At 38.3% G+C, this 18,256-nt stretch overlaps 1 protein-coding gene across 7 annotated transcripts in view; it reads left to right on the plus strand.

Moving 5' to 3' along the window:
* The first annotated feature begins 811 nt into the window (after positions 1-811).
* Positions 812-18,256, plus strand: part of CDIN1 (CDAN1 interacting nuclease 1) — a 128,815-nt gene continuing 111,370 nt past the window's right edge. For 6 of the 7 annotated variants that reach the window (XM_084287510.1, XM_084287508.1, XM_084287509.1 and 3 more), the window contains exon 1: positions 812-1,098. In XM_084287510.1, the coding sequence (XP_084143636.1) occupies positions 998-1,098 (101 nt within the window). In that variant the 5' untranslated portion in view covers positions 812-997. Of the gene's footprint in view, positions 1,099-2,190; positions 2,232-18,256 lie in introns of those variants that run through there. The other variant, XM_084287514.1, reaches the window with a different exon arrangement.

An 18,256-nucleotide genomic window follows, 5' to 3' on the forward strand; every position in this document is an offset into this window, starting at 1 on the left:
CCAGGCTAGATGGGGCTTTGGACAGCCTGGTCTGGTGGGAGGTGTCCCTGCCCATAGCAGGGACTTGGAACTGGATGGTCCTTAATGTCCCTGCCAAACCAAACCATCCTGCAAGTCTGATTCTGTTTGAAATCTTAAGTTTGGGACTCCAAGTTATATAGATTTGGCAATAATGTAGCCTGAATATGGCTCATGAATGTGATTCAACCAAAACTAAAGGGAATACTCATACTTGTTACTCAGAGTTAATTTACTTAATAACATCCAGCTTATATATGTTGCTAATAAAAGGATGTTATCTATCTTATTTGGTATTATTTTTTAAAGGCAAGCACAGAAATTAAGGCTGGCAACGTGCCTACTGGTATTTAATGAGTCATCATCCACAGGGTTGTTCAAGGAAAGGTTGGACCTGGCACTAAGGGCCATGGTATAGTGGGGTGATATTGGTAGTAGGGTGATGGTTGGACCAGGTCCTTGAAGGTCCTGGTCCCTGTTAGGATGTTAGGACCTGCAGCTGTAGCATCACCATGTCAATTTTATTTTATTTTTTTTTTTTCCTAAAAGTAGGAGAAACAGCAGTTTCTAAGCCACTTTTGCAAACGGCCTTGAAATTCTTACTTCAGAACAGCAGGCCGCGGCCCAACTTCCCCTGCTTCACCGGGCCGGGGCCGGGGCCCGGAGCGCTCCCCTGCCGGCCGGGCGGCTGCGCAGAGCCGAGCGGCGGGCGCGGGATGGCGGCCGCCTTCCTCCCCCCACCTCCGGCCCGGCCGGGCCCGGCCCCGCCGCTCCGCCCCGGGCAGCGGGGCGGGGCTGCGGGCGGCAGCGCCAGGCGGAGGCGCGGCACGGCGCGGTGCGGTGCGGTGCGCTCGGCGGACTGTTCGGGAAGGGCGCCCCGTGGCCGCCACGACCCCCGGTGGCGCTGTGCCTCCTGCCTCTCCCCGCCCCGCACGGCCGCGCCGCTCGGAGCCCTGGCGGCGGGGGGGCGGTGCGAGGCATGAAGCTGAGCAAAGCCCAGTACGACGAAATAGCGCAGTTCCTGGGGCACGTGCAGCCCACCCGGCAGAGCCTGCGGAAGCTGAAGGAGAAGTTCCCTAGGTAAGTGCTCCCTGCCCTCCGCCGCGGCACCCCCCGGCGCGGGGCGGGCGGCTGGGGCCCGGGCGGCGGCCTGCGGGCTCGGCCGAGGGGCCGCGGGCGGCCGTGCCGCCAGCCCCGGCCTGTGCCTCCAGTTCCAAGCCCCCACACGGTACCAAGTCACTCGGACACGCACACCTGCACCGACAGCGATGCACAGGGCTCGCCGGGACCCGAAAAGTTAGGCACAAAGTAAAGTGTACATCTTCCCCCAGCTGCACCTTCAAATAAAAGCTCTCATGGGGGTCCAAAGCACCAGGCACATCTCTTGACACGCACGAAGCATTAGGACTCGGGGTTTTCCTCTCTGGGTGATACCAAGGCAGGAGGCCTGGGGTGCCACTTCCCTCGTGGTATAGGGAAATGGGGCTTTCAGGCCTTTTTGGACCTCTTACATCGTGCTGATCTCTGTTCAGTTGAAGGCTGGAAGAGATCAGCAACTTACACGTGACCATTCATCTGTTTTCTCATCTGAACAGCACTCAGGATTGTCAGAGGCATGCCAGAATGACCACAGGCTACTGTGGAAGGGTCAGGATTGAAAATATTAAAAGTTTAAAGGTCTAACTTAAAGGATCAGGATGCGCTTCATGCAATGATCTTCATTGCTAAAATTTGCTTGCTACTGATAATAACAAAGTTGTAAAGGGCATGTTATAAAAGTCATGTTGCAAGAGAAAGTTAAGTTAATGCCAAATTGGGTAGAATGGGAGAGGAATCCAAATTGGATTCCATTGGGAAACTTGTAGTACTACCTTTAAAATGCACCAGAAACATTTTTTCTCTATAGAAAGATATTTTCTATATAGAAAGCTGCACATCCATAGATGTTCTACTGCTCTGGTGAGAGGTGGAAATAAATAAATAAATAAAAATCATTCACATGCTTCCTAAGCAAGCCTTGCTAATCTTATGACAGGTGTGACTGGGAAAACTGCCTCTGTGTAACTTACAGTAAGAGGATTAAAAACCAACACTAACTTAGGCTTTTAAACTGTCCAATGAAAACTTCTCCTTTTTCAGGAAAGTAATGTAGTTAAAAATCAAGCTGAGGCATTGACCCTGTTGAAGAGAAGAAGTGATGATGAAGCAAAGAGGTTGGTTCAGTGAGCACATTTTGTTGCTTTGCTGGGAGCCCAGTTCAACTTGCACAATACTTCTGCAGCTTGGGAAATCACTTACTGTGACAGCATATCTCAGATGAGTGTACGCTTGGCGTTACCACTTTGGTTGCAATGAAACTAGAAGAGTGTTTGTACACATGTATGCATGCATACATCCACACACACACGTGCACAATATTCTCTTTTTTTAGACTCTTTTTAAAGCTGTCTTGAAAGACAGAATTTGGGGTGGTTTGCCAAGTCAGTCACTGTGTGTAGGAACCTGCTTACAATATCCACAGAAATAAGCGCTTCGACTATGGAAAAAAAGTTTGTCAGAGAACTACCAGGCCTTTCTGCTGATGCCTTACACTTCCCAGTGTATCCCTTTGAGGCTGTGGAACATCCATTCGCTCCTCAGTTTCAGAATTTGATTACTCCTAGAAAAAAAAAAAAACACTAATAACAGAACATGGAATTACATGAGGGAAAACATTATGCTTTTTCTAAACCATCTGGCTTCAGGTGTGGCAAATGCTGTAAGGCAGAGGTTAGCTATAATTATTTCTTCTATGATTTGCTGGCATGGCATACTGTTATGTTGTCACCCATATTAGGAGATCAGAATGTCCTCTTATGGAGTTTCTGCTTGTAGGCCTCTCCTGAATTTTGTTTCGCCATCCTAAGAGAAAGCTAAAATCTGATGTTTGAATGATGGGTACAAGATTTCTTCTCATCTGCTACTTCAGTCACTGAATTGCTACATCTTCAAAATGTCTACTTTAAGTGTAGCTTGAGGAAGTTACAGTTTCCTTCTTCTGTAAGTCTCCTTTCTGTCAATGTCTCAGCAAGTGATGTTTATTTGTTGTCTTTTTCTTTATTTTTCATAGTAGGGCAGATGCTAAAAACCCTCAGAGGAAAAAGTTTGAAGTAGCAAAATCTGTTGGGATAGTGATTTTGAGTTGCAGTTAAAATTTTAGAATACATTCAAATACCACTGCTTCCCTTTGCAAATTACGGAGATGTACTGAAACAGGTGAGTGTTATGATGCGAAGAGTGGGTACTCTCTGTAAAAATTAAGTTGTAAAAGAGGCTGCCTGGAGAGAGATGTAAAATTGTTTGCCATCCTGAGTGCTTATTTAGAGGCTCTTACAAGTTACCTGTTTGATAATTTTGTAGCTTATATTTTCTATATAAAGTTTTTTTTATAATCTAGAACCTGTGTCATTCTCTGCAGGGATTAGGAGTTTAGTTGGACTTCTTTGCCTTTTTTTTTTTTTTATTATTATTATTATTCAAAACAGAATAGAACCCTAACTTTCTAATTCAGTCTTTTAAAGAAAATGTTCCAGAATATATCATGGTGGTTGCAGTGGTATGAAGGTGTCCATAAACAGTTTGTCATTACTATGGGTCACTGGTTCAAACTAGGAAGTACATCCAGAAAAGCTGCTTTCACCTTGCACTTTCATTCCCAGGAAGGATCGGTATTCCACTGACAGTACAATAAATAAGTTGATAGTTTTCAAGTATTTCTGGTTCCTACTGCTTCACAGATCCTGAGAGTCTTTGGACTCTCTGCATTAATTTTCTCAGGCTTTTTTTTTTTTTTTTAATACTGTCTTATCTACTAGATGCTCTCTTGCCTATTGTGCTTCTTGACAGCTCACAGTTTTCTCTCCCTTTTTGTTTCAATGTATGTTTCATATTTGGTATGGGTCAGTGGTTGTTCTACAGTTTATCCCTAAGAGCAATCTGTAATTTCCACAAAATTATTGCCACAATTTAGTGTGTATAAGTGTGCTGTGTAGTGGCTGCCAACATGATCTGTAATTCTGTGTTTATAAGTATCTTTATAACAGCATCCATACTTTCTTCTTTTTACAAGCCTGTAATGTTACAGAAAACCCAGATTTAGTGTAATTTCCAAAATAGAAACTCATAAATCAAATTCCTGTTCTTTTTCTGCTAGTGCAGCATCTCTATTCCATAACTGGCAATTTATTGTTTGTTTGTTTTTAAGGTATTGGTTACATGCTTAGCAGTTGTCTTTCAACTTTATCATTCGTGTTTACGTTCAACATGTTGTATTTAACAGCAGGATTTGGGGATGATATGAGGATTATCAAAATGGAATTTTGTCTGCTAAGTATGACAAATCTCTGCCAAAATCGGATGCAGTTTATTTGAGCTTCTTAACAACACTTTGTGTTGTGCTTTTCTAAAGAGTGCCAACTTTCCTGCTTTGTTTCTCACCTGGTTATCTGCTGGCTAGTAATTTGTGTTTTGCTTTGTAACTTCTGTATTTTATTCTTCTGCTTTCTCTTTAGCCATGAAGCCATGAACTGATGTTCATCCGTGATAGTATTTTTCTCAGTAAGAAGTAATGTCTAAATTGGATTGCCAATTGTAGGGCGAGTTACAATCTCATTTCTTTAGCACTTGTTTTTTCTGTTTTAAGTTAGAAGTACCCACCAGTAGAATCTTCTCCAAAAGAATTACCTTAGCATTACCTATCCATGGTGACAAGATTTAGGTTAGACCTTTAAACTTTTAATATTTTCAAGTACCATTTTAACTTGCCTGGGAAAGTCCAGCTTGAGTTTGATCCATACCCAAGTTGAGTGTAGTTGTTTCCAGGGCGGGAAGGGAACAGCCAAAAACCTCAGTTTCTCTGAATATGGGAATGTGTAATTAATTTCTCTTTGAAAACTTTTCCTGAAGTTCCTATCAATAGAACATGATTGACAAATAACTGGACCCTACTCAAATCTGTACCTTGTACAATATTTTGCTCTTCTTGGTATGCAATTCTGATGGAATTCTACATTTTTCTTGCTAGAATCTTCTGTCTTCTGCCAAGATTTCTAAGGGTGTAAGGTTTGCTGACCCAGTTTCACAGAATCACACACAGAATCACAGAGAGTACTGTCTTGTTTTTTCTTACACAGAGTTTTTCCTCGTTTGATTCTGTTCTATGTAAGTCTGAGTTTTTTACACTATGTTATGTCTGATTTAGGGGTTCCAGGAACTTTCTGATGGTGCCAGTTGACTAGTCTTTCTTCTTTTAGAGATGTCAGAAACCTTACTTTCTGAGTCCTTGCATTGAACTGTTGTGGAAGATATTTCAGTTCATCTAGGAGTGCTGTATTCTTCCATACCACAGTTAGTGTTGTCTGTATTGTTTCTCTTCCTTAATTATAAATTGTTAAACAAACTTAGTGCTTCTAGCCTGACTTCATTTTCAGTGCCTCCACTTTTATTCCTATAAAAGAAACATTCTTTTTTGAGCCCCTTTGAGTGCAAATCATGTTTATAGGGAGTTTCAAAGTGCTAGGATTTCAAACTATTAGAATTTATAGCAGCTGCTCTGTGCAAGTCTTTACTTGCTACCTTTTCATCAGTGCATCTGTGTAAAGATGTACTGTTCTGTTTGTGCGTCATCTGTAAAAGCTTTCTTCTTAGCGATAAGGATGAGCATTTCTTACAGCAGAAACGTAAGGGAAGCTTACCAATAAGCAAGGGACTAAACGCCCTGTAAGCAAGAGAAAAAGGTGATAGGCTGGGTCAGAGTGGATTTTGGCCTTTTTTTAAGCATGGTTATTTGGTTTTAACATACTTCACACCAGGCCTGGGAAGTGCACCAACAAGATTTGTTATTAAATAATGTGTCTGCGTGGTAACGTCTCACAATGTAAATTAGAAAATAAATTGTTTATTATTTTCTTGATTTTATCGTCTTCTTAGTGATGGTTCATACTGAAACAAAGGCCCTTAAAGAATTTTAAACATGTGACATCCAAACCAGCCAAACTTCTGATTATTTAAGACTCAGTTAACGTCTGCAACTACCTCAAAGGAGGTTGTAGTGAGGTGGGGGTCAGTCTCTTCTCCCAGGCAACAAACAATAGAACAAGAGGAAAGGGCCTCAAGTTGCACCAGGGGTGGATTAGGTTGGATATTAGGAAAAACGTCTTCACTGAAAGGGTTGTGAAGCATTAGAACAGGCTGCCTAGGGAAGTAGTTGAGTCACCATCCCTGGAGGGGATATAGAAAAAAAAGACGTGTAGATGCAGTGTTTATGGACATGGTTTAGTGGTGGAATTGGTAGTGCCAGTTAGCAGTTGGACATCATGATGTTAGAGGTCTTTTTCAACCCAAATGATTCTGTGATCTTTTATTCCTCTTTCTCCACTGTCATTGTTGCCTCCTTTTGGCTTCTACAGTTTGTGATAGATATGTGTGTTTTTCCTCTTCCAGCTGGTTTTGTTTACAAGGAAATATATTATCTTTTCATGAATAATTTCATTCCTCCTTTATGCTGCTGCTGCTTAGTACTGATCAGTGCACAATGGTTGAGTTATGGAACAGGAAGGTAGAACTGTTGCCTCTTTTTTTCTGTGTTTTTCTTTCTTTCAATCTCTGGATTCTGGTACCTGCTGGTAAAGAAGCCTGGAGATTGAGTCAAGGTAAAAGGAGAATTCTCTGTTCCTTGCTGTAACGTTCCTTGGAGCTTTTGTTCCAGGAGAGAGGACTAGCAGTGAAGCTTGAGAACGGAGGGCAGCTGGATATCTAGGTGGCTTTCAGAGCTCTGTGCTGTGTATATACAAGCTCAAGTATATTAGACAATGAAATCTTACCTGTGGGCAGCCAACCTACTGGTGTGTGAGAAATCAGTTACACTCTCTTCTTTCTGAAAAGGCTATAATCACAACAAAACGGACATAATTTGGCAGTTTCCCTGCAATCTCTGCTCTTCTGAATAGTAGGTAAATTATTTTGGAAAGCAGATGAACAGTCTTCAGTCTACAAGCATTTATCAAGTAATTCTCATTTAGAAAGTTGCCTTTGTGCCCATGAGAGCTAACAACATTTATTTCTTAAAACAAAGGCGTAGGTTAAGCTCCCTGTGCTTTTCTGTATTCTCACTAATTGTAATAATAAACTCTCACTAGCCACCTCCTTGATTTCAGTAGACCAGTAGAAAATGGATTTTAGTGGAGATGCAGAGACTTGGAGACTTTATGTTAAACTTAAGAGGAAGTAAACATTTTATACTACTGTTTGGTTTTGCCTATTACATGCAGCAGAAGCCTAACGTAATTCAACATTTGTTATGTTCTTGAAGCTATGTTTAACCTTACATGTAAGCAGATTGATAATAAGAGTTGGGAGGTAGACGTGGCTTGTTGTTTGAAAAGCAAATTAAAAATACACAGGTTTTCAGAAATGACCTACAATAAAATGTAGCATGATAAAAATGTTCTTAGAACAAAATACAAATTTATAAAGTAATTCTGTGACCTTTGCATTGATAACATTCCATTTGGATATATATTCTTGCTATTTGAAGGCTTGGTGTCAGGTTGTGATCTGTATCTTGATAAGATATTACAGTTTTGGTAGGATAAACCAGACTGCAGTACAGGTTTTGTGATTTCAGTGTAAATGCCAGTGTACGAGCCTTAGAGGCTTTGCAACTGGTTGGGTTTGGTGCATCATGCTGAAAAACTGTTTGGTTATGCTGTGGCCTTAAATAGGAAGGAGGCTAATTCTTCTCTGTGGTACAAAGTATTGCATCACAGAAATTAACTATATTGTCATATAACTTAGAAGGACTTTTTCTCATCCTTTACTCTTTAGATTAAAAGTAAGATAATTATTTAAAAGATAGCTATTGTTAACGGTAGATACTTTCAGAATGGGCAATGTAATTTTACTGATGTTTGATGTTCTCCAATAGCATTAGATAGGATGTAGAAGGAAAAATCTTATGATAGTACAGGTAAATTCTAAACCTTAAGGGTGTGGATGCCTTCAGGATTTCTTCGGAAAAAAATGGAAAGGTTTTTTGGGAGGTTTGTTGGCTTGTTTCTGTTGGCTAAAGTGTAGATAGCATGTATAAGCATGTGCCAACATGAAATTAATTTTGAGGGAAGTACAATGTACTTTTCTGTTACAATTTTTATTGTGTGTTTTTAGGTGTAATCATCCTCTTACAAGGATTCCCACATATATTGTCCATCCTAGTAAAATGCCAAGTTATTTTAGAGGTTAGCCTTGAAATTTTGCTTGAAATGTGCAGCCGAAATTAAGGTTGTACTTTTTGAATTCTTGAGTACTAACTTTTTTTTTCTCCTTTCTCTCTTAACCTTCTTCCCCTGCAGTATAGGAAGTGCTACAATACAGGAGTCCAATTCGTTCAAAAAAATAAAAAATAAAGACGGAATAGAGCTTAACTACACTTGTGAAGTTCATATTGGCAGAGTAAAGTAAACCTTTTTGGCCTTGAGGAATTCATTTAAACCATTTAGAAGCCAGTCCTGTATCCTTTGAAGAACCGATGGTGAAATACAAGGATTGGAGGAGGTCTCTTAGAGCAGAAGTGGCAATGAGTTCTCTGTAATTAAAAAATGTGCTCTGAATCTGTTGTAGCTCTTTGTGTTAAGTGCTCTTGCTTAGTATAGAAGGAAAGAAAGAAAGAGGAAGAGGGGGAGAAAACAGGAAAAGAGAGAGAAGAGCAAAAAGAGAAAGAAAAGACAAAAGGGGTGGAGGGGGAGCAGAGAAAGAAGAACCAAAAGGAAAAGAAAAGGAAATTGAAAGAAAATTAAGAAGAAAGGAAAAGCAAGAAAAAGCAAGCGAGGGAGAAAGAAAATCCTTTTATATGTCAAAGCTGCAGGGTTTGTTTTTGTCACAATGAATGTTACTATGTTGCTTCTTAAAGTTTACTTTGATTGTACTTTTTGCCACTTTACAAATGATACAGTAGTGATAATCGGCAGTAGAACAGAAGTGTAAATCCTGTAACACTACTGAGTATTTCATTCTAAAGCAAGATTGGTGTCATCAGAGAGACCAACAGATGTCTACAGATTTAAGGGCCAGATTACGGTTGTTGTTAAGTAAGGATGAAGTGGAAGTTTTAACACTGACCATATGTGCATTTTAATTGACTTGTATATTTTAGAATACCTTTATAGTCACATTGCTTGTACAATGGACAATGATGGTAAAATGGTAATTCTTGATTATATTTTAGAACCAGTTCCTTACTGTGTCATTCTGAAGTCTGCAAACAAGTCTAGGATAGACTTTTATGAGCAGAGGCGATTTGGTACATCTGAGAGAAAAATATTTTATTCATGTATTGTTTTTCGGACAGTCATATTCTGGGCTATATTACAATGGCACAATAAATTGCTGAATACACTGTCTGCTGAATATGACCTCACCATGAAAAATTTGATGCATTAGAGTAGGAAAGGTTGGAATATATCAACCTTAGATGACAAGGGACTTTGAATTTTGACCTAACACAGATGACCTTTGTGTGCAATAAAAGTGAGTTTAATCTCCAGGTCAAGGTTGAGGTGAGTGGTAGGGCAATGTGGATTAGTTTGTGCTCGCAATGGCTGGATCACACCTAGCAAGCATGGAAATTCATGGTCTCTGCATTTTAGAGTAACCAAATGCTTATTTACATAAAGCTTACCCATATCTATTATACCACCTTTGAAAACTACCTTAAGACAACTAACTCTTCAGCAGGTGTAGGCTGATTCATTTGAAGCTCAGTGTTTCAGAGTAAGAAATGTGAGGTATGTATATTCTGCTCCTATAGATCATTGAATAGGTAAGCTAAATAAAATTTCTTCTCTAGCATGTAGAAGAAAGGCTGTCAAGTATATTGCCTTGCTATGAAAAGGGAGAAATCTTGAAGCTTTATTTCTTTGACAGCTAACCTGTCTATGGAACATCGGAAGTTTATTCCTAAGTGGCTTATCCTTTTAGGAGGAACACAATTAAGAGAGCTCTGATCTGTTTCACTAGGCAAATACAAAGAAAACAAGTCCTTTTGAGAACTCCCTTGCTGTAAAAGGTATTTGATCAAAGAAGCTAAGTTACAAAATGTTTTGGGGGTTGTCTAGGTTACATAATAAAGATGTATAGATGAATTTAAATAAAAGATTGTAGTGTTTTATAGCAGTCAAAAACAAAAACTGTCTTTTTAACTGGTTGGTGTTCCAGGAGTGCTATTTTACGAACACGCTCACAGTATATGCCTTGAATACTTGACACAGATAAGAGTAGCAGTGGTGCTGTTGGAAGGAGGGGGGAAGGAGGGAGTTCTCTTTAAATCAGCCAGGGGAAAAAAAAAAAAAAAAGTTTGAGACTAATGGAAAGAACCTCTACTCCTTTAATAGAGCCTGCAAAATATATTCTCCAGGACTGATCAGCTCTGAAGGCTCTGGAGGTTTGATGATTGGAATGGCAGGAAATCACGCTTTCAGGACATAACGAATTGACTAGGCCATCCATCATTTGTTAGCATGCGCTGAAACGCTGGGTTTGTGTGCAGAGGTCTGTGATTTAGTAAATACTTGGGAGATGAATAGAGCTTACACACAAGGGAAGATATTGCTGTCCTTCAGCAGCCTTAGACACAGATCCCTGCTGAGAAGGCCGTCTGACAGCAGCTCATCAGTAACTGGCCTGTCACAGTCAGTGATGCCCACCAGCCATCTCCAGTATATTAAATGCATTTTTAATATCTGCTTCAGTAGATTTAATGAAGAAAATTTAGTTTCCATACTCTGATCACTGCTTCCTCAAGTGTTTTAAAGCATTGACTGAAGCAATTCCAAGAAAGGAACTATGCTGATACCTGGAGGATTTGATTGAAAATGAAAGTGAAACAGAACACAAACAGGAGTGCTATTATCCGGTTTCCTTAAAGCAAAACAAAAATGTTTGGAAAAAGCAGTGATCTTCTTAGAAACAATTGACCCTCCTGCAGAGGGACCTCATGCAGCATGCTATACAGCAGCAGAGATGCAGTGCTGCAAAAGGTGTTTGTACATAGTGGTTCTGTTTAGTGTGGCTGGATTTGCCAAAAGGCATAATTGCATTTCCTAAGCTTTCAGTTGTTAGGTCTTGAGTCAGATCATCGTTCTGTCAGGCTTTCAGAGTTCTCAAAGACACTGGGTATGAATAGGAGGAATGGAAGAGTAAATGTTTTCAATAGTTCTGCAAACTGCCTTAGATTTTGTGGGGGTTTTGAGCATTTTTGCAAGGGATGTAGTTGGTGAAAATCATTGTAGCGTTCCATGGTATTGTTTAAACTGATGTAAGGTATAAATAATAAGATACATTGGAGAATAAAACTTCTGCTATTCTTACAACTTAGCAGGCTCATTGAGAGTTATAAAATACCAACATTCTGTTCAAAAGGATCGTAAGGAACTGTTTTTGTAACTCTGTACCAAATGATAAAATCTTTTGATATCTACATATAGATAAACTTCATAGTTGTTTGAATTTCCTGGGAACTTTCAGAGAAAACTTCCGTTTATGTGAAGGCAAATATGTTGGTTTTGATTTTTTTTTTAATGAGATTCAATGCTTATGATATTTACTTCAAGACAGCAAGACAAACAACTCGATTTTGTTGCAAACATCCATTTGAAACATTCACTTCTTGAGCTTTTTTTCCCTCAGGAATCCATTCTGTGTTCACAGAAGAGAAAGCAAGTGCTGAATGAGACCTATAAATTTGATTCTTGTATGTGTCAAAACAGTAATGTATTAAATGCATATTATTATAAAAATTTAAGACATGTCCTAAACACTTACATTTTTATAACACATGGCAATATTAAATAATACATTTTCTTGTTAGCATCTGTTTGCTGTCATTGTTGGCAGGGCCTATGATTTATTACTTAAATTAATGACTACAACCATTTTGGTCCTGATGTATGCCCCTAAGCTTATCATACCACTTAATAAAATAACATATATGCTTTTACAAGAATCATTGTTTAATTGTTTATTCTTTTAAGTTCGTGATGAAAATATCGTGTGTTTTTCCAATGTGAATGTCTTGGAAGATTGTATAATACTCCAAACTGAGTGAAATAATGACAGGGATTTACTTCACTGAGAATATAGAATATGCTAACTGATCCCATTAAAACTTTTCTAAGACAAGCCTAATAATTTGTTACCAAAAAGAAAAGGTATAGAAAAATAATTCTGTTTTCTTCGGATACAGTGATGGTTCATTTGTTCATTTGTTGGACTAATTGGTACCATAGAAGTAGACTTCAAACTTCTGTTGGCATGCTTAGATTTCATGATCTATCATTAGTTTTAAGCTTGTATTTCATGGAGTTCTTGTTGTCCATGGACTTCAAATGAAGAATTCAAAGTAAATGAACTTCTTGTCAGCAGGCTTAAAGTTGCCAAACAGGAATCCACACCTCCTGGGGGAAAAGCATTCTGGTTTGGAAACCTGTTAGGTTGAAAATTTCTGTTTTGTCAGCAACTAAAGCATTTGTATTGATCTTATTTTTTTTTTTATGTATGTATTTTTTAAATTCTAGTGTATAACATTTTGAATGTGGTAGTGATTTGAAAGGGATCCATTATTCCTTCCAGTGCACACCTTAAGATATCCAGTAGCCTGATGGATAATGACAGTCTCATTGCTTTATGCTGGAGATTTCTTTAACTTGAATCCCCTGCTTTATCTTTCTCATCTGGGTAGGATATTTAAGCAGTTGTTGCTGTCTATCTAAACTGGTGAAATGGCTTCAGGTCAGGATGTGTGCTGAAGAGGATTTTATTGTTTGGGTAAATGTCCTCTGCGTATCTGCAACTAGGCCTGCAGGGTCTTGGAAGTGCTTGATATCCATGATTCCCAGAGAGCTCCAGGAAGTTTCAATGCTGAAGAAAAATATCCTAAAATAGCACACATTCTTCCATTGAAAGCAGGGTGTCAGATAATTCAAGACCTATGTTATACCTGTGTGAACGGTAGTAGGTTGTGTAATGCAGCCTGCTGGAAACTTTTAAAGACAACATTAAAACTATGACCAATATAGAGGTAATACTGACTTCTGTAACTGAAGGGGTTTTCATCAAAATTAATATAAATTGACTTCTGGAGTTCCTCGTTGTTATTGTGGACCCAGATGGTAATAATGGCACCATGTGTTTGTATTTCCATTTGTGGTTGGCTAGGAGGTGGCAGAACTTCATATCAATCCACTACTGATACTCCTACAGAAGAAAAGGCTACTGAACACTAGCCCTTTCCAGCATTAATACAAAATGCATGTCAATCCAGCTGGCCTTCAGTTTTCAATACACAAGTGGGCATTGTCCTAGACAAGGTCATTATCCCAGATACACAAAATATAAAGAAATCAAACAAGCTAAATTTTTGCTTCTTGAAGAGTTAAAAAAGGAAGTTTTGTTTTGAACAGTTGACAGGTACTCTAGTGAGGCTGAGCAAGTTCATTTCCAAATACAGTGTTTACTGACCTCATTGCAGCGAGTTATCTCACACAGAAAGATGTTATACTTTATCCTATTATTGGAAACAGGAAAGTTCAATTATTGACCAAAAAGAGAAGTCTGACTACATTTTCATCTCATTTGTATTGTGTTCCTTTGACATCAGTGGTCTGAGAGAGAAAAAGAAAATGGCTGTTTGCAGGATTTTGGGGGGATTTTTTTTTTCTTGTAGTCTTATCTGTCTGTTTGGTATGCCCTCTAAGTGACTTTAAAAAAAAATAAAAATCCTGTTGGTTATTCAACAGCTAGTATCCACAAGCTTATGCTTTTTTTTTGAATTTACTATTTACAGATGGACCTCACTAGTGACTGACGATCATTTTTATACATGATTGTTTTTGTGGTTTTGCGGTTTCTGAATAGAATTTTCATCCATTTGTCTAGTCATATTTGTCTGCAGTTCTAACATTTTCAGTCTCAATAATTGAAAAATACTATTCAAATTTTTCAGCTACTTTGAGAAATTAATATATTTCTATGTAGATGGTTGGGGGAGGGTCAGTATTTATTACATGATAATCACTGGCTTTAATTTATTTTGTAATTCTTAGCGTTTTAGTCTCCTCACCAGGGATAATATATCAATGGAACTTTGCATTAGTGGATCGGGTTGTATACTGAAATAACCGGTTAAAATTATTAAAATATGCAGTGGAAAGCAATGTGCTTAGTTTAATGTGCTTCTGAATATTAAATGCAAGCAAAATGGTATATAGACATGGAGCCATTTGTTATATTTTAGTATATGAAGCAATAGCTGCGTAAACCTTAACCTCATAATTTTGCAAGTTCCACTTTATCATGTAGCTGTAAAAGGTAATCAAAATAAATCATGGAAGATGAAGAAATATTTTCTAGGGCTTTCTGTATGCTTTCAGAAGTGGAGCTTGATCCATGAAATTTTAGTAAGCATATTAAATAATACAATATGATGTGCAACGTGTCAGGTCTGATAAATTATTTTGTATAGGACATTTATACAACATATGGTGAGCTGCTATGTGAACAGCTTAATGACTAAATTATGTTAATCTTCCTTGCCATATTTACTTTTCATTTAAAAAAATGGTGTTTTCAATTTTTGATTTTACTTTTGATCATGGGCAGATATAAGAAAGGTGTAGGTCATCTCCGAGAAGCTGTGACAGTGATCCAAGGTTCCTCAGCTGTGCAGTGTACATAACACAGATGTTGGGAGAGTCATCTGTCAGCTATGCCTCTCCTACGGAGTTAAAGTTCTAGGGGGAAAAGAATTCGACACAGTGCTGTCACTGTTACATTTTCACAATAGAAGAGCATGCAAATATTCAACCTCCTGCTTAGCAGTAGTGCCCTGTCTAATGTCTGTGCTGGTTAGAATAAAAAAATAGTGGGTGCATCTAGGGCTCATAGATCTGACAAAGGTCATGCTATGCTGGGCATTTGAATTGGAAATTGTCTGGACTTAGATTTTATAAAGCTCCCACTGTTGTCGGGGAAAATTTCAGCAGGGTTTTGTCCCTAGAGAGGCCTCTTAGGCCCTTTTCTGTCCTATGAATGAATTTAGATGTGAGGGTTTCTCCTGCCTTAAAACTGTTAAGTTCATTTTGCATACATCCCCAGAGAGAAAAACTGGCAGATGCTTTTGTCTTGGAAGTGTTTAAAAGAAAACTGCAGAACAGGAACAAGGGAGAGAAGGGGCCCTGTGTGGAGTCCCAGAACATTTTGGAAATGGCCAATATGCAGTTTTCATCAGTACTAAGGCGGGGCGCAATATGGTGCCTGTAGCTCACTGGGGAATATGAATGTTGATTAAGCATACTCCCAGGCTTTGAAATCCTGAAAGCAGTGTCAGAATAATGGATGTTGAGCAAATGTCAAGCATTTGTTAATTTCTCTGTTATTTGGAGTTTATCTACCATGATCAATCAAATAAACTAGTGCTTCTCTGTTGTGGCATGTGTCATTGATATGGTGATTAGGTGGCTGGAGAGGCCTTCTGCCTTTTTTTTGTTGTTTGTTTGTTTGTTACAGGTAACAGATTACATGGGAACAGCCATAACTTTAACTTAAAGATTTGTTTGTGGTTGGTTTAGTGGAAAGTGGTGCATTAACAAAACACTTTAAGGGTACCAAGAGAAGCTGCAGTTGCTTATCTGCTGTGCTAAAAATAAAATTCACTCCCTTTTTTTTTTTTTTTTTTTTTTTTTTCTCTCTGTTCTTGGCCTTAAAGCTTTACTGTTGCAGGGAAGGAGAAATTACCGCTAAGTGAAAGTTAATCAAATGAACTGTTACTTAAAAGGAGAAGTTTGAAAGCAAAAGGTATCCACCCCAAATGAGTATTAGTCCATAGATCAGTCTCCTTCTTCCCTCTAAATCTTTGGTTTCTGTAATATAGGTCTCAACACCCCTGGTTTTGGTTGGGAAGCTATCAGGTGCCCTTTAGTTAAAAGTCGAGGGGATGACTCTCACCTTTTTGTAAGAACATGCATTTTTTTATGTTATGATAACATGATTTTAACAAATTTATGTTATGATAACATATATTTCTATCTTATGATATGTATGTTAGATAAGCTGGTAGTTACTGAGTAGCATACAGAAATGGAAACAGTCCAGTACAGAATATTTTTTCCTCCAGCTTCTCAATTGTCATTGTCTTTTGATATCCTAGTTCTGCTAATTTGCCATTATTAGGAATTAAGAAACATACAAAAACCTGAGAGTTAAATGTGGAGAACAATTTTAAAAAATAATTTGAAGGAGGAAAAGATGCAGCGGCCTTTGCTGCTTTATCATTAATGTGTTAAGACTTCAAAATGGAAGAGGGGTAGGTTTGGGATGTTTTGTTTATGCCCTTTTTTAAAGCTGCTCAAATGATATTAATTGTCAAATTTCACTGAATTCTACTGAAGTTTAGTTACCCTTCTCTCGTGATTTTTTTTTTTCAAAGTCTGGTCCTCATGTGCTTTAATGCAAAGACAGCAATGTATATTTTTATTACATTTTTGACAACTCCCAGAAATTTAAGAAGTGTCAGTGAGTCATGCCATATGACTTGATGCAGTTTGAGGTCATATTTAGTTTATTTTAACACGGCGCAAATGTTTGATGTTGAACTAGTTTTACTTCTTCCATAGTTCCCACATATTTATTTACCAAGGCCTCTGGCCCATTCTACTAAGACCAAGTCAGATTTTGGCGCTTATTGAAGGTGGTGCTCTACGGTGAACCCATGGAGTGTTTACATCAGGGATGACTCCATTCAGCTAGGGCATGGCATCAGAGTTCTGCTGGAAGCCCGGCCTCTGTGGCAACGCAGGAGGTGAAGCATTGTCCCCATTTGCAGAGTAGTACAAAGAACATGGAAAGGAAAGGAAAGGAAAATTCAATTGGTAGGAGTGGAAAAGAAGGGTAGAGAAGTGTTAGGGTAGAATAATATAAAATTGTGATCACCTCTTGTCAGATGCTCTCTTATCACCTGCCAATGAACACATCTGTCACAGCTCTAGATAGGCAGTTTTAAAAAGAATCCTGGATGGCTGCTAGTAAGAAGAAACAGCTGGATTTCCTTCTTAGTGCATTCTGCTATGTTTCCAGTGTTTAAATTAGTTTATTCCCTCTACGTAAGCAATGCCCTCTAGTAAGCTATACATGAGAGGCATAATCAACCTTAAACTGGAAGACTTCAGTCTCAGAAAGACTGGAAGAAGGCTTTGTAAATATGCATGTTAAAATACCTTATAGACACATGACAAAGTACTGCACTGTCAACGAGGTGGATAGGCAAGAATTACTCCATGTTGATTTTTTTTTGTATTTATATTATTATCAGTAACTTTTAAATGACAAACTTCAATACACTGTTTAAGATTTGAGACTAAAAACCTCAAGTGGACTAGTTATAAATGGGTTTATTTCTTGCCTTAAATTAGCGTCATCCCCCAAACTGGAATTTACTTACAACTGCACTTCTATACAATCTGTGTTTGATAGAGCTAAAATTCTTTAAATTATATCCTGTGTGAGAAACTTCAGAAAGATCCTGATTTGTTTAAGGAATTAACAATTTTTGATTCGGTTACTGGAAGCTTTTTTGACTTAAGGTGTTCACTTTTACCCTGGAGATAGCTGTGCAACAGTGTGTGTGCTTGACATGTGATGCATGCAAATGCTAAATACAGTAGCAGCATGAGGCAAGTGTCATTAACAGTAATTTATGTAATGAAAGCCACCTGGCTGTCTTCGTAATTAATTGCTTGTAAATAATAAATTTAAATATAATTTATAGTTTTCTAAATTTGATTATGTATTTTTAGGAGCAAATTGTTTAAAGGTGTTTGGGGATTTATTTAGTTTCAAATTGGCGTAGATACGCTTTTTACATATTGGCTAATTTTTTAACATAAAAAGAACAGTCTAATTAGCTTCAATTTGCCATTTACTAATAAAAATAGTTTTCTAAAATTAACTTTTTAAGCATTTATGGTTTAGGGACAATGTAAGTTTGAAGGAAAAAGTTATAAAGTGGAATGATCCCTATTTTCCACAAATCAGGGCACTTAAGATCATAGTCTGAAAAACCTCTTTAGATGAGGTGTTGTACGATCTTACCCTTCTTGGGAGGAAAGGGAACTAAGACAATAGTTACCTAAACAAAGTAAAGACAAAGAACACA

The sequence above is a fragment of the Netta rufina genome (genome assembly GCF_964035555.1).
Source record: "Netta rufina genome assembly, chromosome: 5".
Classification (NCBI taxonomy): domain Eukaryota; kingdom Metazoa; phylum Chordata; class Aves; order Anseriformes; family Anatidae; genus Netta; species Netta rufina.